Source organism: Hippocampus bargibanti, linkage group LG14, assembly GCF_051943395.1.
Source record: "Hippocampus bargibanti isolate YZ-2025 linkage group LG14, ASM5194339v1, whole genome shotgun sequence".
NCBI classification, from domain to species: domain Eukaryota; kingdom Metazoa; phylum Chordata; class Actinopteri; order Syngnathiformes; family Syngnathidae; genus Hippocampus; species Hippocampus bargibanti.
The window spans coordinates 3042589-3063710 of NC_142747.1; the positions used below are offsets into that span (position 1 = coordinate 3042589).

General features: G+C 43.8%; 1 protein-coding gene across 1 annotated transcript in view; it reads right to left on the bottom strand.

Annotated features, from left to right (window-relative positions):
* robo2 (roundabout, axon guidance receptor, homolog 2 (Drosophila)) overlaps window positions 1-21122 on the bottom strand; it is a 367855-nt gene that overhangs the window by 62851 nt on the left and 283882 nt on the right. Inside the window, exons 6-13 of the mRNA XM_089012942.1 lie at window positions 20460-20596; window positions 19085-19096; window positions 13827-13951; window positions 10271-10442; window positions 7979-8184; window positions 4787-4868; window positions 2413-2578; window positions 2061-2227 (exon numbers count right to left, since the gene is read on the bottom strand). Coding sequence (XP_088869068.1) covers window positions 2061-2227; window positions 2413-2578; window positions 4787-4868; window positions 7979-8184; window positions 10271-10442; window positions 13827-13951; window positions 19085-19096; window positions 20460-20596 — 1067 coding nt within the window. The remainder of the gene's footprint in view (window positions 1-2060; window positions 2228-2412; window positions 2579-4786; window positions 4869-7978; window positions 8185-10270; window positions 10443-13826; window positions 13952-19084; window positions 19097-20459; window positions 20597-21122) is intronic.

Genomic DNA, 21122 nt, shown 5'->3' on the forward strand with positions numbered 1-21122 from the left:
GTAAGACAGTTGTGAGGTGTGCTGTCGGTGTGACGGAGGAATTCAAGGTGGAGGTTAGGACTCCACCAGGGGTCAGCTCTGAGCCCCTTCTTATTTGCAATTAAAATTGTTTTTTGTCAATTTAGTTTGTTGTTTTTTTTCAAGCAAGGAAAATTGGGTTTCATCAATTTAGTTTTTTCGAAGCAATGAAAATTGTTTTTTGTCAATGTAGTTTTTTAAGCAATGAAAAGTGTTTTTTTTTTCAATGTAGTTTTTTTAAGCAATGAAAATTGTTTTTTTGTCCATTTAGTTTTTTTAAGCAAATAAAATTGGGTTACGTCAATGTGGTTTTTTTAAGCAATGAAAATTGTTTTTCGTCAATTTAGTTTAGTTCTTTTTAAGCAATGAACATTGGTTTTCTACAATGTATGTTTTATTTGGGGGATTTACATGACAGTCAACAAGTCACCTGTCTACACTGAAAGTGACTCATGGGACTGCGCGAAAACCAAATTCCACTTTCTACAGCAGGTGTGGTTGCAACAAAGAGACTTGGAAAACATGCAGGAGTGTGGCCCTCCAGGACCAGAAGTGCCCACCCCTGTTCTAAAGAGTTTAATTTACAGGCCAAAAAAAAGACCATCACTGAAGATTTTCACTGAATTTTTCAAAAGTCACAAATCATAGCAGCTCCTGTGTTTTGCTTTACTACTTTCATTTCTTTCATAACTTTGCTGCTGTGAAATGTAAATTTCTCCACTGTGAGACTAATAAAGGCATATCCAATCCAATCCAATCCAATCCAATCCAAAGCAATCACGCAAGAAAGGTTCAAAAAACAAATCATATCCAAAGCAATCACGCAAGAAAAGTTCAAAAAACAGTTCTAAAAAATGGCGCATGTCAATCATGGGATCCATCCATCACTGGGAAGCCTCCACCTGCTTGACGATGAACAAGTGGAAAGTCACTCATCTTTTTTGATGAAGCGCATACACCGGCCATGACGGCATTTAGCCCAAAGACTGATTATCATCTCAATGTAATCACCAGTCGATGGCGGCCCGGCCGCCGCCCGTCTAATAAAATCTCCTCCGAGATGGGAGCCAGCCTTTTCTGCCTGTTTCATTAACATGTCGGGAACCTGATAGGAAACGTGCTCACATTACATCATTGCTTCAAGGACAACCGGCACCATTTTTTTTGTTTCCTAACTGACATCAGAAAAACGGTTTATAGCATCTAAAATACCCAAAAGACGCAGGCTGATATTTTTAGTCAAATGAAAAGCACCAACAAAAATGACTTAAAGGGTCCAAAAACTACTTAAAAATGAAACCGGAAATGGCCAGTTTCAGAAGGTCCCGCCCCCTTGTTCGTGACGTCACACCAGTATGTCGTGCCTTGCTCTAGAATCAAAACAATGCCTTCAGATTCGGAGAAGGTGCTTTCTAGTTACTTATCCAGCTATGAATACGATTTAAATAGTTCTGAAGAGGAAAGCATAAATGTTTGCAATCGATTAAAGAGGTACTTCCGCATCAATTGAGCCGTCAGGATTCCAATGTAGCGTGACGTAAAATGTACAAGATAGCACCCAAGCTCTGTTGGAAATGGGCTGATTTGTCTGCTGGGAATTTATGTCAACTGGTATCAAATAGTAGTGTAACACAGCTATTCACCATTGCGTTACTTATGTGTTTTCCTTCTAATTTCGCCATCAACACGAAGTTTTCAGACTAAACAAAGTACCCAAAATGCATTGTGTGTCGCTTTCTTGGTCAGGGGTGTTCCAGACGTGACGTCAGGTCAGGCATCGTCATCAACTCGAAAACAAGACTTCCCGAATCTTCAGCGCGAGTCTTAAAACGTAAAATATAGCTATAGGCGGTGGAATCTTTGTAAAATATGCTCAGTAGAAGTCATTTGAAGTGAGTTTACAAACTATCCGGAGGTGTCGGTTGTCCTTTAAGAGTAGGCCATTATGTGGCTTTGGCTGCGATGGACCGACTGCTTTTGGCAAAAGTTCTTACGTATTTTCACAGCACTCGTTTGATTGGATCCAGATGTGCCGAACCCACCTTGCGTTCGGACGGGTTCCGACATGGGACTGGGGTCGCTCACGCCCTGTCCGTTGACCGCTCGGACCATGAACAGGTAGATGGTGTTGGGCCGCAGACCCTTGACGGTAAACTGGGTGGTTCGCACGTGATCGGCCACTGTTTGCCAGCTGTTGCTCACCGATTGGCTGCCGGGGGAAATCACAAGCAGCGCCGAATTAGTCAGGACGGTGGTGTCGCTAACCACTAAATGGATGGCGGACGACAAATGAGCCCTTACTTAGCCCTAGTTTGGGCACCATTGCCAAAATGCCACCATGGTCAGATCACTGCATTTTTGTTTGGGTAAGACATCTGGTAAAAAACAACAAACCTGAAGGCCTCGATGACAAAAGAGCCGACGGGCGAGGCGCCGGCCAGTCCGGCTTGCCAGGACAGAGACACGCTGCTCTTGGTGACGTCGGTCACCTGCGGCTTGGACGGCGGGCCCGGGAGGTCCGCGTCGTCGTGGTTCTTTGGGAGTGTTGCGCCGATGGCTTCTGTGCAGCGTCATATTGTAAAAAAAACAAAAACAAAATAAGACTCCAAATAATCACGCTAAGGGAAAAAAATGTCAGGGTTTTGGTTTCAACTCAAGGTTGGGGTTTCGAGTCGGGATGGCCTACTAAGCAGACATAAGGATGAGGGTGTTTTTTCATATTGTCATGTAGGAAAATGGATGGTGGTCCAAGGAAAGTCTCACGGTCGTCGTTGGGACATCCCTGGACTAAGGTTGAGTGCAGGCATGGGCAAACTACGGCCCGCGGGCCACATACGGCCCGTTAGGCTTGTCAATCCGGCCCGCCGAATTTGCCCAAATTATAGTACAAACAGTGTCTAAAACTCATGACAAAAAGCTAGCGAACAACAGGGCAGATAACTGAAAAGTTGCCTGCCCCATTTTTCCCAACTTGAAGCAAAATGAGACCAATCCCATTAAGAAACATTGTCACAAAGTATGAAGTTTTTTTTTTAAATCAAGAATGCACCAACTACAAATGCTACCTTGCTTAATTTACGGCAAATGCGCATGGCTGTAAATTTTGCTACAGTAGTCGATTGTCGTTGTGGTGCACAATGCAACGTTTGCATTGATTCCTACGAGCCACTAAGCCTCTTTCATAAGTCTCACGTACACTTTACAGTCACGGTTTAATGTAAATTTACGTTTTGTAGCGTCACATATGTTGTTAGCTTCTTTTGAATCTTTCTTCTAGTTTGAGGTTCTGTGCATCTATTTTGGAAAATGACACGCAATTGCACGACTTTATAACGCTTGCGAAAGTCCGGAAGAAAGAAGCAGGCTTCTGATTGGCTGCCGAGCCGAGTATGCAAATTTCAACTGCAGGTAGTCTATGTTTGTTTGCTCGGCGACGGTACACGTGTACTGTTTGCGCGTGAAGGCGAGAGCGTCAGTGAGGAGTTTGTTGAGCGCGCGGTCAGGACAAACCATCTATGATTTGGCGGAATTTAACACAAGTAGGTATTATTGAGCTTGAATATTTCGTTGTGTAATAATATGTTTTGAATGTTGAAAGTGATTCCATTTTTCAATAAATGTTGATTTCTTTGCCCCTTCGATGGAAACTTAAAAACAGACGCAATCTTGATAAATCACAGTGCATGTTATTTTAATCTATTTCCATTTCCTCCTCCAAGTATCTGCGAAATAGTATGCAAACGCCATATTCCTTGAGACAAATTTATTAACTGATCAGGGATATTTTTCACATTTGAAAGACAGTTAATAAATTGGGTTGTAGTGTTTTTACTGTGCTATGAGGTTTGTACATACTACATTTAAAGGACAACCGGCACCATTTTTTGTTTTTGTTTCCCACTGACATCAGAAAAACGTTTTATAGCATCTAAAATACCCAAATCAGGCAGGCTGATATTTTTAGTTAAATGAAGAACACCAATAAAAATGACTTCAAAATGAATCCGGAAATGGTCAGTTTCAGAAGGTCCCACCCCTCTGTTCGTGACGTCACGCCAAGACGTCGTGCCTTGCTCGAGAATCAAAACAATGGCTTCAGATTCGGAGAAGATGTTTTCTTGTTCTTGTTCTTCTGAAGAGGAAAGCATAAATGTTTGCAATTGATTCTAGGAGTCCTCCCATATCAATTCGAGCCGTCAATGACAGCAATGTAGCACCCAGAAAAAGCAGAAGATTGCGCCCAAGCTCTGTTAGAAATGGGCTGATTTGTCAGCTGGGAATTTGTGTCAGCGAATATCAAATAGTTGTCTTGGTGCAACACACAACGATTCACCATGGTGTTATTTATGTGTTTTCCTTCTAATTTCGCCATCAACACAGATCAACATGAAGTTTTCAGACCAAACAAAGTACCCAAATTGCATTATGTGTCGCTTTCTCGGTCAGGGGCGGTCCAAACGTGATGTCACATGGGGATCGTCATCAACTCGAAAACAAGACTTCATATATTCAGCGCAAGTCTTAAAACGTAAACTATAGCTATATGCTGTGGAATCTTTGTAAAATACGCTCAGTCGAAGTCATTTGAAGTGATTTTATAAATTATGGACATAACTTGTTCGGAGTATTTCCGGCCCAAACACTCCCTCCAAATGCTCCTGGCCCGGCCCCTCTGTCAAATTTTAGAACCCAATGCGGCCCGCGAGTCAAAAAGTTTGCCCACCCCTGGTTTAGTGTCATTGCACTCTAAGAAAATTGAAAACTGTACCTTTGACTTCAAGAAAAGCGCTCCATGAGGTCTCGCCGCTGGAGCTGGTGGCCACACATGTGTAGATCCCCGAGTCAGTTATCTTGAAAAGAAAAATAGAAGAGACAACAACATTAGGGATGGCCGAGTATATATCGCCGTGAATGGCATTGGAACAAACTAGGCTTTCAATGTACACTGGTACCTCTGCTTACGAACGCTTTAGCTCACGAACTTTTCGCCCCGCAAATATTAAATTCGCAAGAATATAATCTTGGCATACAAACTAGTTTTTGGCGGACAAACAAAACCAGACAGCGCCACGGTGGCTGGCGGACTAGTTTTTGGCACCTACTTTCTTTGGGTGCAGACATGGTTTGTTATCAAGTGGAGTACTTTTGCTATTATGGGACCGAAAAAAACCCCACCACAGGCTAGACACAAAAGAAAATTACGGTCGAGCAGAAGAAGGAGATCATCAAAAAATACCAACGTGTGTTTGTGTGACTTAGCATCCCAGTACCAGTACGCTAAATTGACCATTGCTAAGTGTGGCTAATGGTGTCTTAGTGTTGTCTAAGCAATGGTCTCAGGCAATAGAAGAGCTTGACAAACTTCTGTTAATGTGGATTAATTAAAAGCAGCTAGCAGGGGACAGTGTGAGTGAGGGTATTATCGCCGTGAAAGCACGGCAACTTCGGATATCATAAGAGTCAACTACATCAATGACCATCACAAAGGTAAATCATTTGTGATGATTATACATATACATATTATACATATTGTGATAATTATACAGTACATAGTTGTATTAAGTTCATCCTGTCTACTTGATATCTAATTTAAAATAGATTATTTTCTTACAGACAGTGTATTGTAGGTGTTCAAATACCTGACATGTTTCGGCGTATACTTCCGCCTGCGTCAGAGAGTCAGTCTGACGAAGGCGGAAGTGTCACTCTCAGAGTGTCACTCTGACGAAGGCGGAAGTATATGCCGAAACATGTCAGGTATTTGAACACCTACAATACACTGTCTGTAAGAAAATGTTTTAAATTAAATTATACAGTACAGTTTATTTCTTTAATCGCAATACAATAGCACATTTCGTATACATAAAACAAGGTATATTTTGTGTAATTTTAAGGCTTATTTAGGAGACAATTATGTTTTATGGGGACCTGGGAACGAATTATTCTCATTTTAATGGTTTCTTATGGGAAATAAATGTTCGGCAGACTAACTTTTCGCCTTACACACACTTTGTGGGAACCAATTAAGTTCGTAAGCTGAGGTATCACCGTATTAAGGTCTCAGGCACCAATACTAAAAGCAAAAACTAAATGAAAATTGGTGGCCCTTGCGAGTAGTCGGCGCTACACTGCAGCGGTTTCACCCAATGCGGCAGAAAGCTTATTGGATTGGATGTACCTTTATTCGTCTCGCAGTGGAGAATTTTACATTTCACAGCAGCAAAGTTATGAAAGGAAGAGGAAAGGAAAGAAAGAAGTAGAAAACAAAAAACAGGAGCTGCTGGAAAGAAGTCAAAACAACAAAAAAACAAAAGAACAAATAATATGACAACACAAAGAAACAGAGGGTCAACTATTCTTCAACACTTACTGTACCCTCTTTGTGACATGAACCAGTTCTAGATGAAAGAAAAGAGGATCAAAGCATCCTTTCCAGCAGTGGATCAGGGACGTCATGGTGGAATGTGCACGTTTACTACAAGCTAAATGTTATGCAGAACGATCCGTCATTATGTGAAGTGAAATTTTCCGAATTAAAAGTGGCGCGGCAGCGCTCTCAAGATGTCGCCCTGGGATCAAACATCCTGACTCAAATCGCACTCACCGCCGTATTCCCGCTGGTGACGTCACAGCACTTCTCAGAAACACTCACCCCCCGAGTGTCGTTAAAGCGCCGGCGGCGACTTTTACGAAGGAACCTGCTTTGCTAGCGCTGACGCTAATTTCCGAATGAATTTCATTTGCCACTCAGCGCCCTTCCATCAGTGCTCCAGCCTCCCCCAGCCGCCTCCTCCCACTTCTCATTTGGCCGAGCGTCTCGTCGACCACAACAAAGCTAATTCATTTAGGCCCGGCCGCATTCGCCGCCGGGTCGACGACAGCTGGCTATTCCGTCCACGTCACGGCTTTCTTTTGCCATCGTGCGTTCCTCCCATTGATGCAATAACATGTCAGCGGTCGTCCGCCGTGTCATCAGGAGTAAATTAATATTCCACAGAGGGTTCAGATCGGGGAAGAGAAGGTGCGCTGGTTTTCCATTTAATCTACTCGAAGTGTGTGAAACACATTTATGTGCGGCGTGGGGACATCAGCTGGAGGACATCCAAGCTTGCAGTTGCTCGGTCCGGGTTGAGCTGTCACTGCGCTCATTAATCCCATCAAACTATTAAAGGCGATGAGGACGATTCATCTTCTCAAGATGTCCTCCTGTCAATCCGCTTGATGCAGTGTTGTGTGTGTGTACACAAAGTAAATGCACATGGTGTTCCACCTCTTTCAGTTTTCTCAATTTTGAATATGCTTTTATTAGCTCTCTCTGTCTCTGTCTATCTGTCTGTTTCTCTCTCTCTTGCCCTCCATCTCTCTGTCTCTCTCTCTCTTTGTTTCACCCTCTTTCTGTCTTTCTGTCTCTGTCTTTATCTTTTCTTACTCTCTTCTCTCCTCTCTATGTCTGTCTTTCTCTGTCTCTCTCGCTCTTTCTGTCTCTCTCTGTCTGTATCTCTCTGTCTCTCTCTCTATGTCGTTCTCTCACTCTGTCTCTGTCTTTATCTTTTCTTTCTCTGTCTTTCTCTCTGTCTTTTTGTCTCTTTTTTGTCTCTCTGTCTTCTCTCTCTCTCTCTCTCACTTTGTCTTGTATCTCTCTCTCTGTCTCTCTCTGTGACTTTCCCGCTCTCTCCCTTTCTCTCTCTTTTTCTTTGTCTCTTACTCTCTCTCTCTCTCTAACTTTGTCTTGTTTCTCTCTCTCTCTCACTTTGTCTTGTTTCTCTCTCTCTCTCACTTTGTCTTGTTTCTCTCTCTCTCTCTTTCTCTCCCTCTCCCTCTCTCTCTCTCTCTCTCTCTCTCTCTCTCTCTCTCTCTCTCTCTCTCTCTCTCTCTCTCTCTCTCTCTCTCTCTCTCTCTCTCTGTCCCTCTTCCTTCTCTCTGAGAGATAAAGTTGATCTTGAGAAACGGTCTTTCCTACCTTGACGTTGGTGATCTGCAGGCTGCCCAATTCCTGCAAGGACATGCGAGTGTCTTTCCCCAGCAGACTGACGCCGTCCTTGAGCCAGCTGACTGAAGGAATGGGGTCCCCCGACGCTTGGCACTTGAGCAGGGCCAGGCCGTCCACGCCCAACGTCTGGTTGGAGGGCCCCTGGCGGATGATGGGTGGGGGTCTGTCCGACAGAACTGGGAGACCAACAACCATAGTATAAACGAACGACGGAAGCGAGTGTTGCATTCTTTTACTGGAGAAACGATGGCACGGCTTGGTGGTGTGGCGGTTTTCCTTCTTTGAAAGAACGCCTGTGTCAGAAGGTGAACTCAGAGGTTAACAGCTGCGCATTGCGGTTGAACAATGCCGACCCCCACCAGCACATCATAGAAAGCACATTAATTACAGACTGTGGATTAATGACACCGGAACTGTGGGGGATAATTAGCCAGCCGACTACGTCTGTAACCTTTCAGCGTGTTATCAGAGCCTTGCCTTTTAACACCACAGCAAAAAGGCTTCCATCTCGACTGCAGTTTTCAAGCCGCACATGTATTTCAACTTCCGCACTGAACTGAATAGAAATGCCAGTAATCCGTTTTAGTGGACCAAACCGACTCTGTGGTGCAATGGCTCTTTCCCACTAACAACACAAAGGGTCCCCATTTTATGGTGGCAGTGGGTCCTACGGTGAGTGAGGTTCAACTGCAGGGTGCAGGTGAGTTACTGACTGCAATTTGCTCCTGATTATCTAGTTCGGCTGCATTTTGTAGTGGTGCTCGGCCGGCCTTGGGGAGAGGTACGAAATGATTGCATGATGTAAATCAGACAAAGGAGGCGAGGCACAGCTGCTTCCTTTCCAGACACTCCCTTTAGTGTTCCGAGAGATGGCGAGGCTAGCACCAAGGCTGCGTACGAACGTCAAATGGCTCGGATGACGATGTGCATTCTCAGCCTGATGGACGTGCTGACTAGAATGCAGGAGCCAGACCGCGGGGCCTTGAATTTCCGGTTCGGGAATTTCTCATTACAAGTCTCCTTGGATATGCTGACGCTAAATCGCACGGCGGCTTCCGGTGTGACCCTGACCTCCCACTCTTTTTCTCTTAGCGCGACGGCACGGTTGTTCATTCTAACTACCCGGCCAGGCAAGAGAACTCTTTGGCCATGGCAGTAACTCAATCACAAAGCCTTTGAACCAACCGATCGTTAAACTTGAACTGAAGGGCGATGCTTTGGTTCCCCTTGAGGTGGAGAAATGGCAGACATTGTACTCCGACTTGGTCTCACTGCGAGGAGTCTTAGGGTACACTACCAAAAGTACTTGTCTACGTTGATGGTTTGGATACTGATGTACAGGTAACATCCAAATTACAACCAGGTTCTGTTCCAACAAAATGGTCGCAAGTTAAACGGTCGTGAGTGGAAATCCATTCAAAATGGCTGACGTAACGTTTACACGACACAATGTCACAATTGTTTTTAAGCAACGTTTTCTATTGAATACTATTGTATACCAAACTTTTTACTGTTCATTTATAAACGTTATAACTTTTAGCGTCATTTTTATCATTTTATAGTTTGTATTATCGATTTTTATTACTGTAAAACTGTACCTGTGCTGTATACAAAACTGTTTACAGTTCATTTATAAAGGTTATACTTACCTTTTAGTGTCGTTTTTTATCATTTTATATTTCATATTATCAATGTATATTTTATATTTAGATTTTATATAGTGGGTTAAAGAAAACACTTATACGTAAAGAATACAGCATTAAGACAACATACTGTAGGTACAAAGACAAAATCTTTATACTGTATGTACAAATACAAAATCGCTCACCCTGCTAACGGCCAGCAGAGGTCGCGACACACACGCTCGGACTCAGGCGGACGCCAAAGAAAAAAGTAGTGTACAGTACTGTATCTGCACTGTATAACTACCGTATTGAGTGTCGTCACTTAGTAGATTGCTATGCGAGTGTGTGACATGCTGGTCGGCCAAAATTCTAGTGCGCATTGCCGGCTGCTTGCGTGTCAGGCGTAGAATAAAAAAAAAAATAAGGGTCTGGCGGTCATGGCCGTAAGTACGGGTGGTTGTAACTCGGATGTTACCTGTACTCGATTATTCGATTGAATTTGGAGTTGAACAGCCACCAAGAGGGAGAACATGAGCAGCTTTGATGATCCCCACAGCCTTGAGACATCATTTGGGGTGTTGGGGGACTTCTTCACTTTGCTAAAGGTGGTGAAAATTGCAGTGAAAGGTAGCTTTACCGTCAGTGACTTCCAGCTGCGCCTTGGCCAGGATGCTGCCGGCGACAGTCAGCGCCTGGCAGATGTAGTAGCCGGCATCGGCCCGCTGAACCGAGGAGATGGTGAGGGCGCCGCCCTGCGAAACCGAGAAGCGACCGTTGGGCTGCTGCGGCTGGTTGGGGAACAGCAAATTCTGCGACAAGACAGACAAAGGGCCCAATGACTCAACGGAACCCGCCCGGAAACACCTAGAACTGAACATCAGGTTTGCACCACCAGCACATGGGAGTTTCCTGGGCTATGGCTCGACAGTGAGATTGGACGAACATCTGTCATTTGTAAACATGGAAACATTCCATGGGGCGCCATTGTTGGAAGGACGCCTTATCAGCTTGGCGAGTGCGGACTGGGAGGATTCGGTGACGTGTCGCCCCTATATGGAAAACGCACGGTTGCAGTTACAAGCGTTACTGGGCGGCTTGGTGATGAAGTGCTTCCTCCGCAAGGGAAAACACACCCCAGAACTGATTTGACTTGTGAGAGAAAAACGTTTGCCATGACGCACGGTCGTTGGCGGCCATTTTAGTGGAAATGGTTACAACGAAATGCCGTGGAAAGGCATGTATACGTTACGTGCCTCCGGGCTTCTTTGCTGGTAGAGAACAAGTACATGAGATGTAATTAGCGCAAAGCACTTGAATGCAACAAATCAACACGTGAGATGATGCATTGAACAAATGAGTACGTCCCTCGGAGACGAGCGTTCAACACTTTATTTATTTGTTTAGTATCCAGTATTTTATTTATTTGTTTATTTGTTTATGTATGATTTGTTTTTATGTATGTGCATATTTATTTAATTATTCAGTGTTTTTACAATGTGTTTACTTAATATTTATGTGTATATATTAAGTATTAAGTATTGTTTGTTATTTATTTGTTTATTTATTATTTATTATATATTTTAATTGTTTGTGTATTTAATGTTAAGCAGATTCCTTACTTACAGACAGTGTATTGTAGGTGTTCAAATACCTGACATGTTTCGGCGACTACTTCCGCCTTCGTCAGAGTGTCACGGATGTTGCTGTGACGCGCCATTTTCAGCTGGTGTTGCTATGAGGGCGTGACCTACCTGTCAGAACTGACAGGCAAGCCACGCCCCCCGCTGTCCGCTCGTCCCTCCAGGATGCTGCTCCAGGTAGTAGAGAGCATGTAAGCTCCCTCATCCCTGTTGATGGTCCTTGGTCCTCGCTTTCGGATTTCAATGGCCTCCCTGATCCAGCGCTGATGTTTGTTGTCTTCGGTGCGGATGACTCTGGCCTTCTCCCAGTCCATGATGTGGTTCTCTCTTTTGCAGTGGTCCGTGATGGCTGATTTATGGTGCTCCTGTTGTGCTTGTTCTTTTATTGCTCTTGTTTGGATTGTTGCCGTCTCCTTCTCGCACTCGTTCTTGTGCTCTTTTTTTCTTGTATTGAAACTCCTTCCTGTCTCCCCGATGTATGATTTATTGCATGACTTGCATCGGATTTCATATATTGAGTTACATTTGTTTTCCGGGAGTATTTTGTCCTTTGGGTGTACCAAGATTTGACGGAGAGTTGTGTGTGGTTTGACCGGTGTGTTTATGTTGTGTTTCCTCAATGCTTGTGCAGTGTTTGTGTATTTATTTATTTGTATATTTATTTATTATTAACTATTTGTATTTATTTGTTTATTTATTATTAGTATTGTATTGTGTAATATTAGTATTAGTATTATTATTTATTAGTATTTTTATGTATTGTGTATTTATTTATTAAGTATTTTTTTCTTTCTTTCTTTGTTTATTATTAATTACATATTTATTAGGTATTTATTATATATGTATTTATTTGTATATTTGTATGTATGTATTTATATATTTATGTATTTGTTTGGTTATTATAGCTTGAAGTTACTTCCGGGTTGAGTGAACGCTGGCGTGTGTGGCTGCCGCTGCACTCCCCCAGAAAAACGTATCCCGTGACTGTAAAGTGACCTTAAGAGTTTTAAAAGCGCTTAGAAATGAAATGTATTATTATTATTTGTATTATTATTATCAGAATCAGAATCAGAATCAGAATCATCTTTATTGCCAAGTATGTAGAACACACAAGGAATTTGTTTCCGGTAGAACACGCTGCACTAGTATCGTCGTCAAAAAAACTGCTAAGTGGCACTATACAGTTCCATTTTGGCTACTGTTATTATTATTATTATTATTATTACTTTATCGTTACGAGTGAGAAGGTCGGAATGAAACATCATTTTCTGTCACCTACTTGAATTCATTATTTGGCGGTTAATAAGGAGCATCGCGCTTCGACTGAACGAAAGTTCAACAGTGAAACATCCTTCGCCACCGCCCGTCCCGCGAAATTACTAGTGAGTCAATGTCGGCATTTAGCGGTAAACATCGAGCCGACTAGAGACAACACGCATTTTTCCGAGGAATACTTTGACGGCCTGCAGGCGACATGCGAGCGTGTGAATCATATCAGAATCATATCAGCCGGCTGATCGGCAAGCCCCGACTGGCTCCTAATTGCTGCTGTTGTCAAGTGTTGCGAGCTTTTTGAATGACTTAACTGCTCCGGTGGGAGATGGGATCGTTCTTATCACGACGGCGGGTCATGGGGAGGGGTAGCGATTAGAGCTTCGCCAGGCATGCTGGCGGAAAAAGGCGCATCGGTCGTCAAGATACCCATGATAGATAGTGAACTGTGAAGATCAGTGTATCTGTGGCGGCGGGGAGAGACGATCTGGGGGTCTCCGCATAGCGGCTGAAGATTGAGTCGGTTCCACCATGACATCCAAGGTCCATACGTTTGTGTAAGGTGGCGGTGGTCTATGGGGCAATCAGGTCAGTCGTAGACCATAATTAGTCAGAACAATAGAAGTAATCAGTGGAGCCTCAGTGAATAGTACTCTGCTCCACCCAACCTTCGAGCAGGACCGTATTCTAGCAGAGGTCTGTCCCTGCCATCTCTGGACAGTAGGGATATAAATACTGTATGTATATAGGGTCAAAGCTAGCAGCAAAAAAAATGTTTGCTGACAAAGCCTCTTGAATGAGAAGCGAAGCGTCCGACACCTTCAAAAATGTACAGATGACGGCTGAAGAAACCTTTTCATCGAACGAAGGTCCATGTTTATCGGGAAGCCCACTCCACAGTCGAATCCTAAGGCTACCTGATTCTTCAATTTTCCAAGAATGAAAAGATTAATTTCATTGAGGGTTTCCCTTCAACAGGTCTCTCTCTTTTCCTTTCGATGGGGTGCAGGTGATCTACCGTGGGACTAGTCTTTACCGGACCTGGACTCTTCTTTTACTTTGAGCTTTTCCCTTCTAGGGGTCACCACAGCGAATCAGTGTCCTCCATCTTCAGAGGGTTGATTCGCTTGTTTGTTTTGGCCAATTTTTTATGTCAGATGCCCTTCCTGACACAACCCTCTGTATTTATCCGGGTTTGGGACCCTTTACCTGATCTGGACCATACCTGGGTATTTACTGAACTGCTGTTGTGTGAGGTACGGCGCGGTGGGGTGGTCTTACCTGACTTCCTTCCTTCTGCCAAAATATGGCAGGTTGAGGGTTGCCTTTGGTCTCACACGGAAAGGTGGCGGTGCGTCCCTGGGCCACGATCTGGTCCCTCGGACGGATGACAAATTGTGGGACGGCTGGAATTTAAAACCTCAATATTAGTATGACCAAAAGGTGGAGGCGAGTCAAGTCAAACATCAGAGTGGCGGGTCGCCGCAGGTTCTCAAGCCAATGCTAAGGGTACACCCATCAAAATCCATGCAGACTGAGATCCAGGTTTGGGTTTAGAACACCAACGACCATTGACGTGGCAACCAGGCTGGCCATTCATCCAAAGAATGAATGGCAGTCACATTGACAATCAGTAAATCACCACTAGAAACGGAGAAACACACTACGCAAACAGGTGCTCAAAGGGGAAGACACAGTCCCATTTAGTAAAAAAGGAAATTGGAAGGAATTTGCTTCTGACATGCCAAAGGTCAAACTTTGAAGCGGAACAGCGAAAAGCCAGCGCGGTCGATATTCGCAGGGCTAGGTCTGACAGCCCGAACCGACGTTGCGTTACGCCGCTTCGGGCTGGACCGACGTTGAGACGTCTCGCTGCTGACAACTTGACGGAGGCGCTTTGAAAATAAACACCAGGCGAGTTGAGATGCGTCGCTTGAAAACCCTACAGACTCTACCAAGACCGTGGACTTGTGGTGCTATTGAGTAGCCTCAGGGCCTGCTTTTGTAAACCATCAGGACACTGATTTCAAAATCAGAGTCAGAATCATCTTTATTGCCAAGTATGTAGAACACACAAGGAATTTGTTGCTGGTAGAACAAGCTGCACTAGTATCATCATCAAAAAAATTAGTGTTTAAAGAGTTAATGGCTTGGGGGAAGAAGCTGCTTAAATGTCTGCTGGATTTGGTGCACATGGATCGAGAGCGCCTGCCTGAGGGGAGTCACTGGAAAAGGTGGTGGGCAGGGTGCGGAGGGTCCAGTAAGATTTTCTGCACCCTTGTTTGGATTCTAGCAGTGTGCAAGTCCTTGAGAGTGGGTAGGGCGGTGCCAATGATTTTTTCTGCCGTCCTAACTGCCCGTTGAAGTCGGATTTTCTCCAAGAACCTGCGACTACAGTCGGATTATTAGCCCTGCTCACGACTCTTTTTCGAAAAATGACTCTCCATTTTTTGCCTCGTTATTTGTTTTTATGAGTATCAGAATCTGAATCATCTTAATTGCCAAGTATGTAGAACACACAAGGAATTTGTCTCCGGTAGAAAACGCTGCACTAGTACCATCATAAGAAAAATGGAGGCACTATACAGTTGTATTTAGGTTACTGTTTAGAGAGTTAATGGCGACCAACGGGGCTGTTTAAATGTCTGCTGGATATGGTGCGCCTGGGGAGTCGCTGGAAAAGATCGTGGGCAGGGTGCGGAGGGTTCAGTCGGATTTTTCGCACCCTTGTTTGGATTCTTGCAGTATTCCTCGTTACGTCATCTCAAATTTGTGTGGATCGGATTTCTCTCGTCCTTTGAGCTGACAAGCGATTTACGTTGATCTCGTTTGTGACCTTTTGCAAGCGCTCCTGGTTTGATCTCACCTTTGCTCGGTTCTTTGTTACCAACGTTTTTCTGTGAAGAAACCTCATTTTGTCGATGAAAAGGTTTCTTCAGCCGTCATCTGTACTTCTTTGAAGGTGTCAAAGAAGTACAGATGATGGCTGAAGAAAACTTTTCATCGATGGACCACTCCTGTTGGACTGAGAGTTTACACAGACGTAAACCTCATTTTGATTTAAAAAAACCTCCCTTTCATCAATTTTTGAATCCTACGTCTGCTGTGACAATTGGAGAAATCTTTCATTTAACTTACTGTTGAATGCTGGCATTGAAATGGTGACTTTGATGACTATCGACATCCGACTGGATTGTTGACAATGCTTTCAAAGCGATTTCGTCGAGCGTTGGCGCGCCGCAACATTGTGTCCCCTGCCCGTTTCTTTTTTCTTACGACTTCTCAAGTTTGACAAGCCAGCTGGTTCCAGTCAGGCCCACGTGGGTCCCATTTGGCTGCTTTTTCTGTGTAATCCCTCCATCGGCGCTTGTATCCGTGCGCGTGTTGCATTTGTGCAAGATCCACATAGGCTACAGATGGCCACAGATTTACTGTCTTCTCGCTTGGCCTTGTGCAGCGCGGATATCTTGTGGCTCTCTAAGCCCGGGACTGATACTGAGCTTCTAAATCACGCTCTGGCGGGGACTCAGATGCCTCCCTCGCCTTCCGTCACACTGCATCCATAAACACACGAAAAAAACCTGCCACCAGCCGTCTTGTCCGTTCTCACTCGCTTTTTTATGAGCTGTCTTCAAAACACATGACGCTCAAGTCAACCTTATCTACAACCTCTATCAAGGATTAGCCAGCTAGCTGAATAGAAAGAAAGCTAGCTAGCATGTTCGCTAACTAGCTCTTCTGCTAGCTAGCTCGTTTGCAACCTAGCTCGTTTGGTAGCCTGCTCGATCGATGAGCATGGAATTTCACAAATTTGATTTGCTTTCGCGGGCCGAATAAAATGATATGGCGGGCCAGATTTGGCCCCCGGGCCTTGATTTTGACACATATGATGTAAGGGATTAGCCAGATAGCTGAAAACGTCTGTGTAAGCTCTCAGTCGTACAGGAGTGGTCCATCAATGAGAAGGTTTCTTCAGCCGTCATCTGTACTTTTTGAAGGTGTCGGACGTTTCGCCTCCTATCCAAGAGGCTTCGTCAGCGAACTAAAGTCTGACTGGTCGTATCGTCCCTATTTATATATCCCTAATGTCCAGACATGGCGGCGCCGGACACAAATATGATAGGTCCCTACTCTCAGGTTGGGGGGAGCAGAGGACCACTCCCTGTGGTCCCACTGATTGTTCCTACATTCCTGACTAACGACTGGCCTATTTGCCCCACTCCCACCGGTATCACCTCATCAGCATTACGAATGTTGCCTAACCTGTGTTGCTTAAGCAGGCTATTGTATGAACGCAAATCGGTGCAAATCTGCAGTACATTTGCACCTAAAAGTTAGCAACCACTCATTTGACGACAATGAGGTTAACATCTTAGCGAAAGAACATAGATGGTTTGAAAGGGGGGTAAAAGAAGCGATTCTCATAAAACAACTAAATCCTTCATTAAACTGGTCTGGTGGGGTGAGGTTCAATTTGGATCGTTCATACAATCAGTCAGACTTTAGTTCGCTGACGAAGCCCCTTGGATAGGATGTGACACGTCCGACACCTTCAAAAAGTACAGATGACGGCTGAAGAAACCTTCTCATCGACAGATAGCTGAATAGAAAGAAAGTGAGCTAGCTCGTTCGCTATCTAGCACGTTCGCTAAGCTAGCTGGTTCGCTAAGCTAGCTGGTTCGCTAAGCTAGCTTGATAGATGAGCATGGAATTTCACAAATTTGGTTTGCTTTTGCGGGCCGAATAAAATGAGGTGTGCCAGATTTGGCCCCTAGGTCTCGACTTTGACACCTGTGTCATAGTACATCGTGTGTGTGTGTGTGTTTACAATGATTTAATGCATTCTAATATTTCTATATTATAGGATTCAATTATTGGTGATCGAAAAAAAAAATACTAAAAATAAAACTCATAAATCATGCCCTATCTTTTGTTTAACGCCATGTCCTATTTCTATTGACGACAGTCTGCGAATACAAATGCTGGGGGTAATTGAAACTCACATCCTGGTTTTGGTGAACTGGTTTGTTACTACTGAATGAGCGAATCAGATATCGCTGGAAGAGCCAGGCCACTTCCCGTGATAGTTTAGTTCCCGCGACAGTTTGCGACACATGACAAGGTGTCACATGGAGTTCCGTTAGCATTTAAGCGCAAACGGTGAAACGATTATCCATAGCTTCCTTCGCTTCTGACCAATTCTTTTCTGTGCACGATGTGATCAAATCAACACAAACAAAGCGACTGTGTGCACCTTGGTGTTGAAAACAACCATCCTTAATCTCCTTTATGAGGACGGTCTTTTTTATGCCCGGTCCGGGAAAAAAAAAGTTCGTTGAAGCGGCAGGTTGTCAGTGTGTGATCGTTTCACAGGTCGGATGAGGGAAAACTGAGACTGTTTTGATTTTGACACATTCATGACAGAGGATAGGCTGCTTCCTGTCACCCTACCCAGAAAAAAAAAAATCGATTGGTGCGGTGTCCATATTTAATTCATGACGAGTTCTTTGGAATGAAGAGAAAGACAGACAGAAAAGAAACAGGAGTTCAAAGGTTGGACCACTACATGTGTATACAGTGATACCTCAGCTTACGAACTTGGTTCAGAAAGTGTGTGTAAGGCGAAACGTTTGTCTTCCAAACATTTATTTCCCATAAGAAACACTTAAAACGAGAATAATCAGTTACCAGGTCCCCATGAAACATAATTTTCTACGAAATAAGCCTTAAAACTACACAAAATATACCTTATTTTATGTATCATAAATGTGCTATTGTATTGTAATTAAGTAAATAAACTACTATATAATAAAGTCGTTTTATTGACCTTTGTGATGGTCGTTGATGTAGTTGCTTGATGATATCCAAGTGAAGTTGCCGTGCTTTCTCTGCGATAATACGCTCACTCAAATCTCCTGCCAGCTGCTTTTCATTCATCCAAACCATAGAATTTTTTAACCTCTTCTATTGCCTGAGACTGTTGCTTAGACAACACGGAAACACCCTTATTAGCTTCCTTGGTCTTATGGAGGGTAGCGATGGTCAACTTAGTGTCCTGGTACCTGGACGCTAAGTCACCCAAACGCACACCTCGTTGGTGTTTTTCGCTGATCTCCTTCTTCTGCTCGACCGTCATTTTCTTTTGTGTCGTCTTCGGCTTAACATTAGCCTGTGGTGGGGTCTTTTTCCATAATAGCAAAATTACTCCACTCGATAACAAACCACATTTGCACTCAAAGAAAGGTGGTGAGGAAAACTAGTCCGCCAGCCACCGTGGCGCTGTACAACCGTGTGGTTTGGTATTCATCCGCCGAAAACTAGTTTGTTAGCCAATACTATATGCTCACGAATTTAATGTCCGTAAGGCGAAAATACGTGAGCTAAAGCGTTCGTAAATTGAGGTATTCCGATGGGGTGAAAATCAGAACGAATAGGATAAAAGTGCAATTGGTTCTCTGTAACGTGTTAAAAGCAAAATATCAGCAGGTTGTGAAGTGGGCATGCAGGGATGGATTCAAATCAGGAGGATGCTGACTTACCCACGCGGCCATCTGGAGACACGACAATGGAGGGGTGGACATACGCGCACGCACACACACAAGAAAAAATAAGAACAAATGAATAAATAAACGCTCAACAAAAATAGAAGAGAAACATTTCAAAAGAAAACAAAAAAGAAATCAAAGTCAGAATGAAGGGCATGTTGAACACAAAGCAAGATAGGCAAGGTCCAATTTGTGTAAAAAAAAATGAGTATGACACCTTAGATGTAGAATGATGCAACATGAAAATTATAAATGTCACTTTTTGACATATTTCAATGCACGCGCGGGGGTTCGGTGTCAGTGTACAGAGTTTTGGTGGGTGGAATCATATGCTGGAAGTTGCCTCAATGACCCAAATTGCCAGCCGCCGGGCCCTCTATGCATACGCCGATCACTGCTACAATGTGTTCTGCAAAAGTCGTCAATGGAAATATCTTGGAAAAAAATCCATGTATAGGGCGAATTGGATTATAAAGTGCACGGTCAGCTTTGTAAAAACACGGAAATCATTTAGGTGTGGGAAAATACAGTACAGTAAAGAAAAACAACAATATTTACGTCATTCACTAATAAATAAAACCACATATTGATTCATTTAATGAAAATATATTCATGTTGCGGCTTGGAATTAAACCGGATTGACGTGGGACAGGTGATGTAAGACAATTTATTTTCGTCAATGGATGCTATACGGCTTTGTGTTTACTTTTAACATTTAGCTTGTAGCAGACGTCCATGTTCCTCCATGATGTGCCTGATTCACTCACTGGTGAAAATGACGCTTTGATCTTCTCCTCTTTCATTTAGAACTGCTTTACATAGTTTTTTGTGTGTTCTTTTGACTTCAAGATGGCGCCGCGAGAATGGCTGCCTTGAGAGCAGCTGCCTTGAGAGCAGCTTCTGTATTTTGGCTTTTCTACTTCTTCCTTTCCTTTCCTCTTCCTTTCATCACTTTGCCGCTGAGAAATGTACATTTCTTCCCGGCGAGACTAATACAGGCTTATCCAATCAAAAATGGCAATTTCAAGATTTCCCATTATGGTGCTGCATCCCCCCCTCCCCCCAAGGGGACCTCCAACGCAGCAGGAGTTCCAACAATGCCGGGAAATTATGGTTAGGGCCTTTTTATGAACCCCGCCAACCCCCTGGGTGAGGGAGCGGTAAACTGTGAAATGGCTTCCCTGAGATGGCGAGTGGATGATTGCAAAGACAACTGGAGAGGGACGGGCCAAGTAGGGCAACTGGGAAATGTAAACAATTGACACGATTGATAAAACGCCACCATATTTGCGGCCAACGTCAACAACAAGCCGAGAAAGCAGCAAAAAAGCAAAAAAAAAAAAAAACATGCTTTGCGACATTTTGTTACCTCGAACCACGAGGGCGGCGGAGGCCTCCAGCTTGCCCACGCGGTTTTCCGCCACGCAGCTGAAGGTGCCTTCATCGTTGACTGACGCCCTCTTCAACCTCAGCACATAGTCGTCCTTGTCGTACTTGATTTCGTACCTGGCGGGAATAAACGGATGTCAGCGCTACATAAACAGAAACGGGATATAATAAAGTGATGTCCGGTGACAAATAGAGATCACGAGGCGCCCGATCAATCATTCAATGACGTTCGCTCCCGTATTCATCAAATACAGTCAAATCTAAATTTTCGGCCTGAATCCGTTCCAGAAATCTGTTTGAAAACCGATTCGTTTGAAAATCAAAAAGTTTCCTATTTTCAATCAAAATGTATTGTATTGTATTATAATCAATATAATCAATGTTTGCTTTTTATTTATTAATCGATATGACAATACTAACACGCCTGCTCACAATGGAACGCTACACGAGGATAGCGTCCGATTTGTGGAGATCTAACACGTCTTCTTCTTAGTTAAAAAAATCCCAAACAAACGTTATTCAACAACACGAATGCGTCGGACACTGCGATACGACATCAGGAAGTGATGTATAAGAAAGCGAAGGAGAGTCGAGTGGTGCGTTTAGGTGCACTCAGTTTGATCAATAACCCATTTTCGTTTGC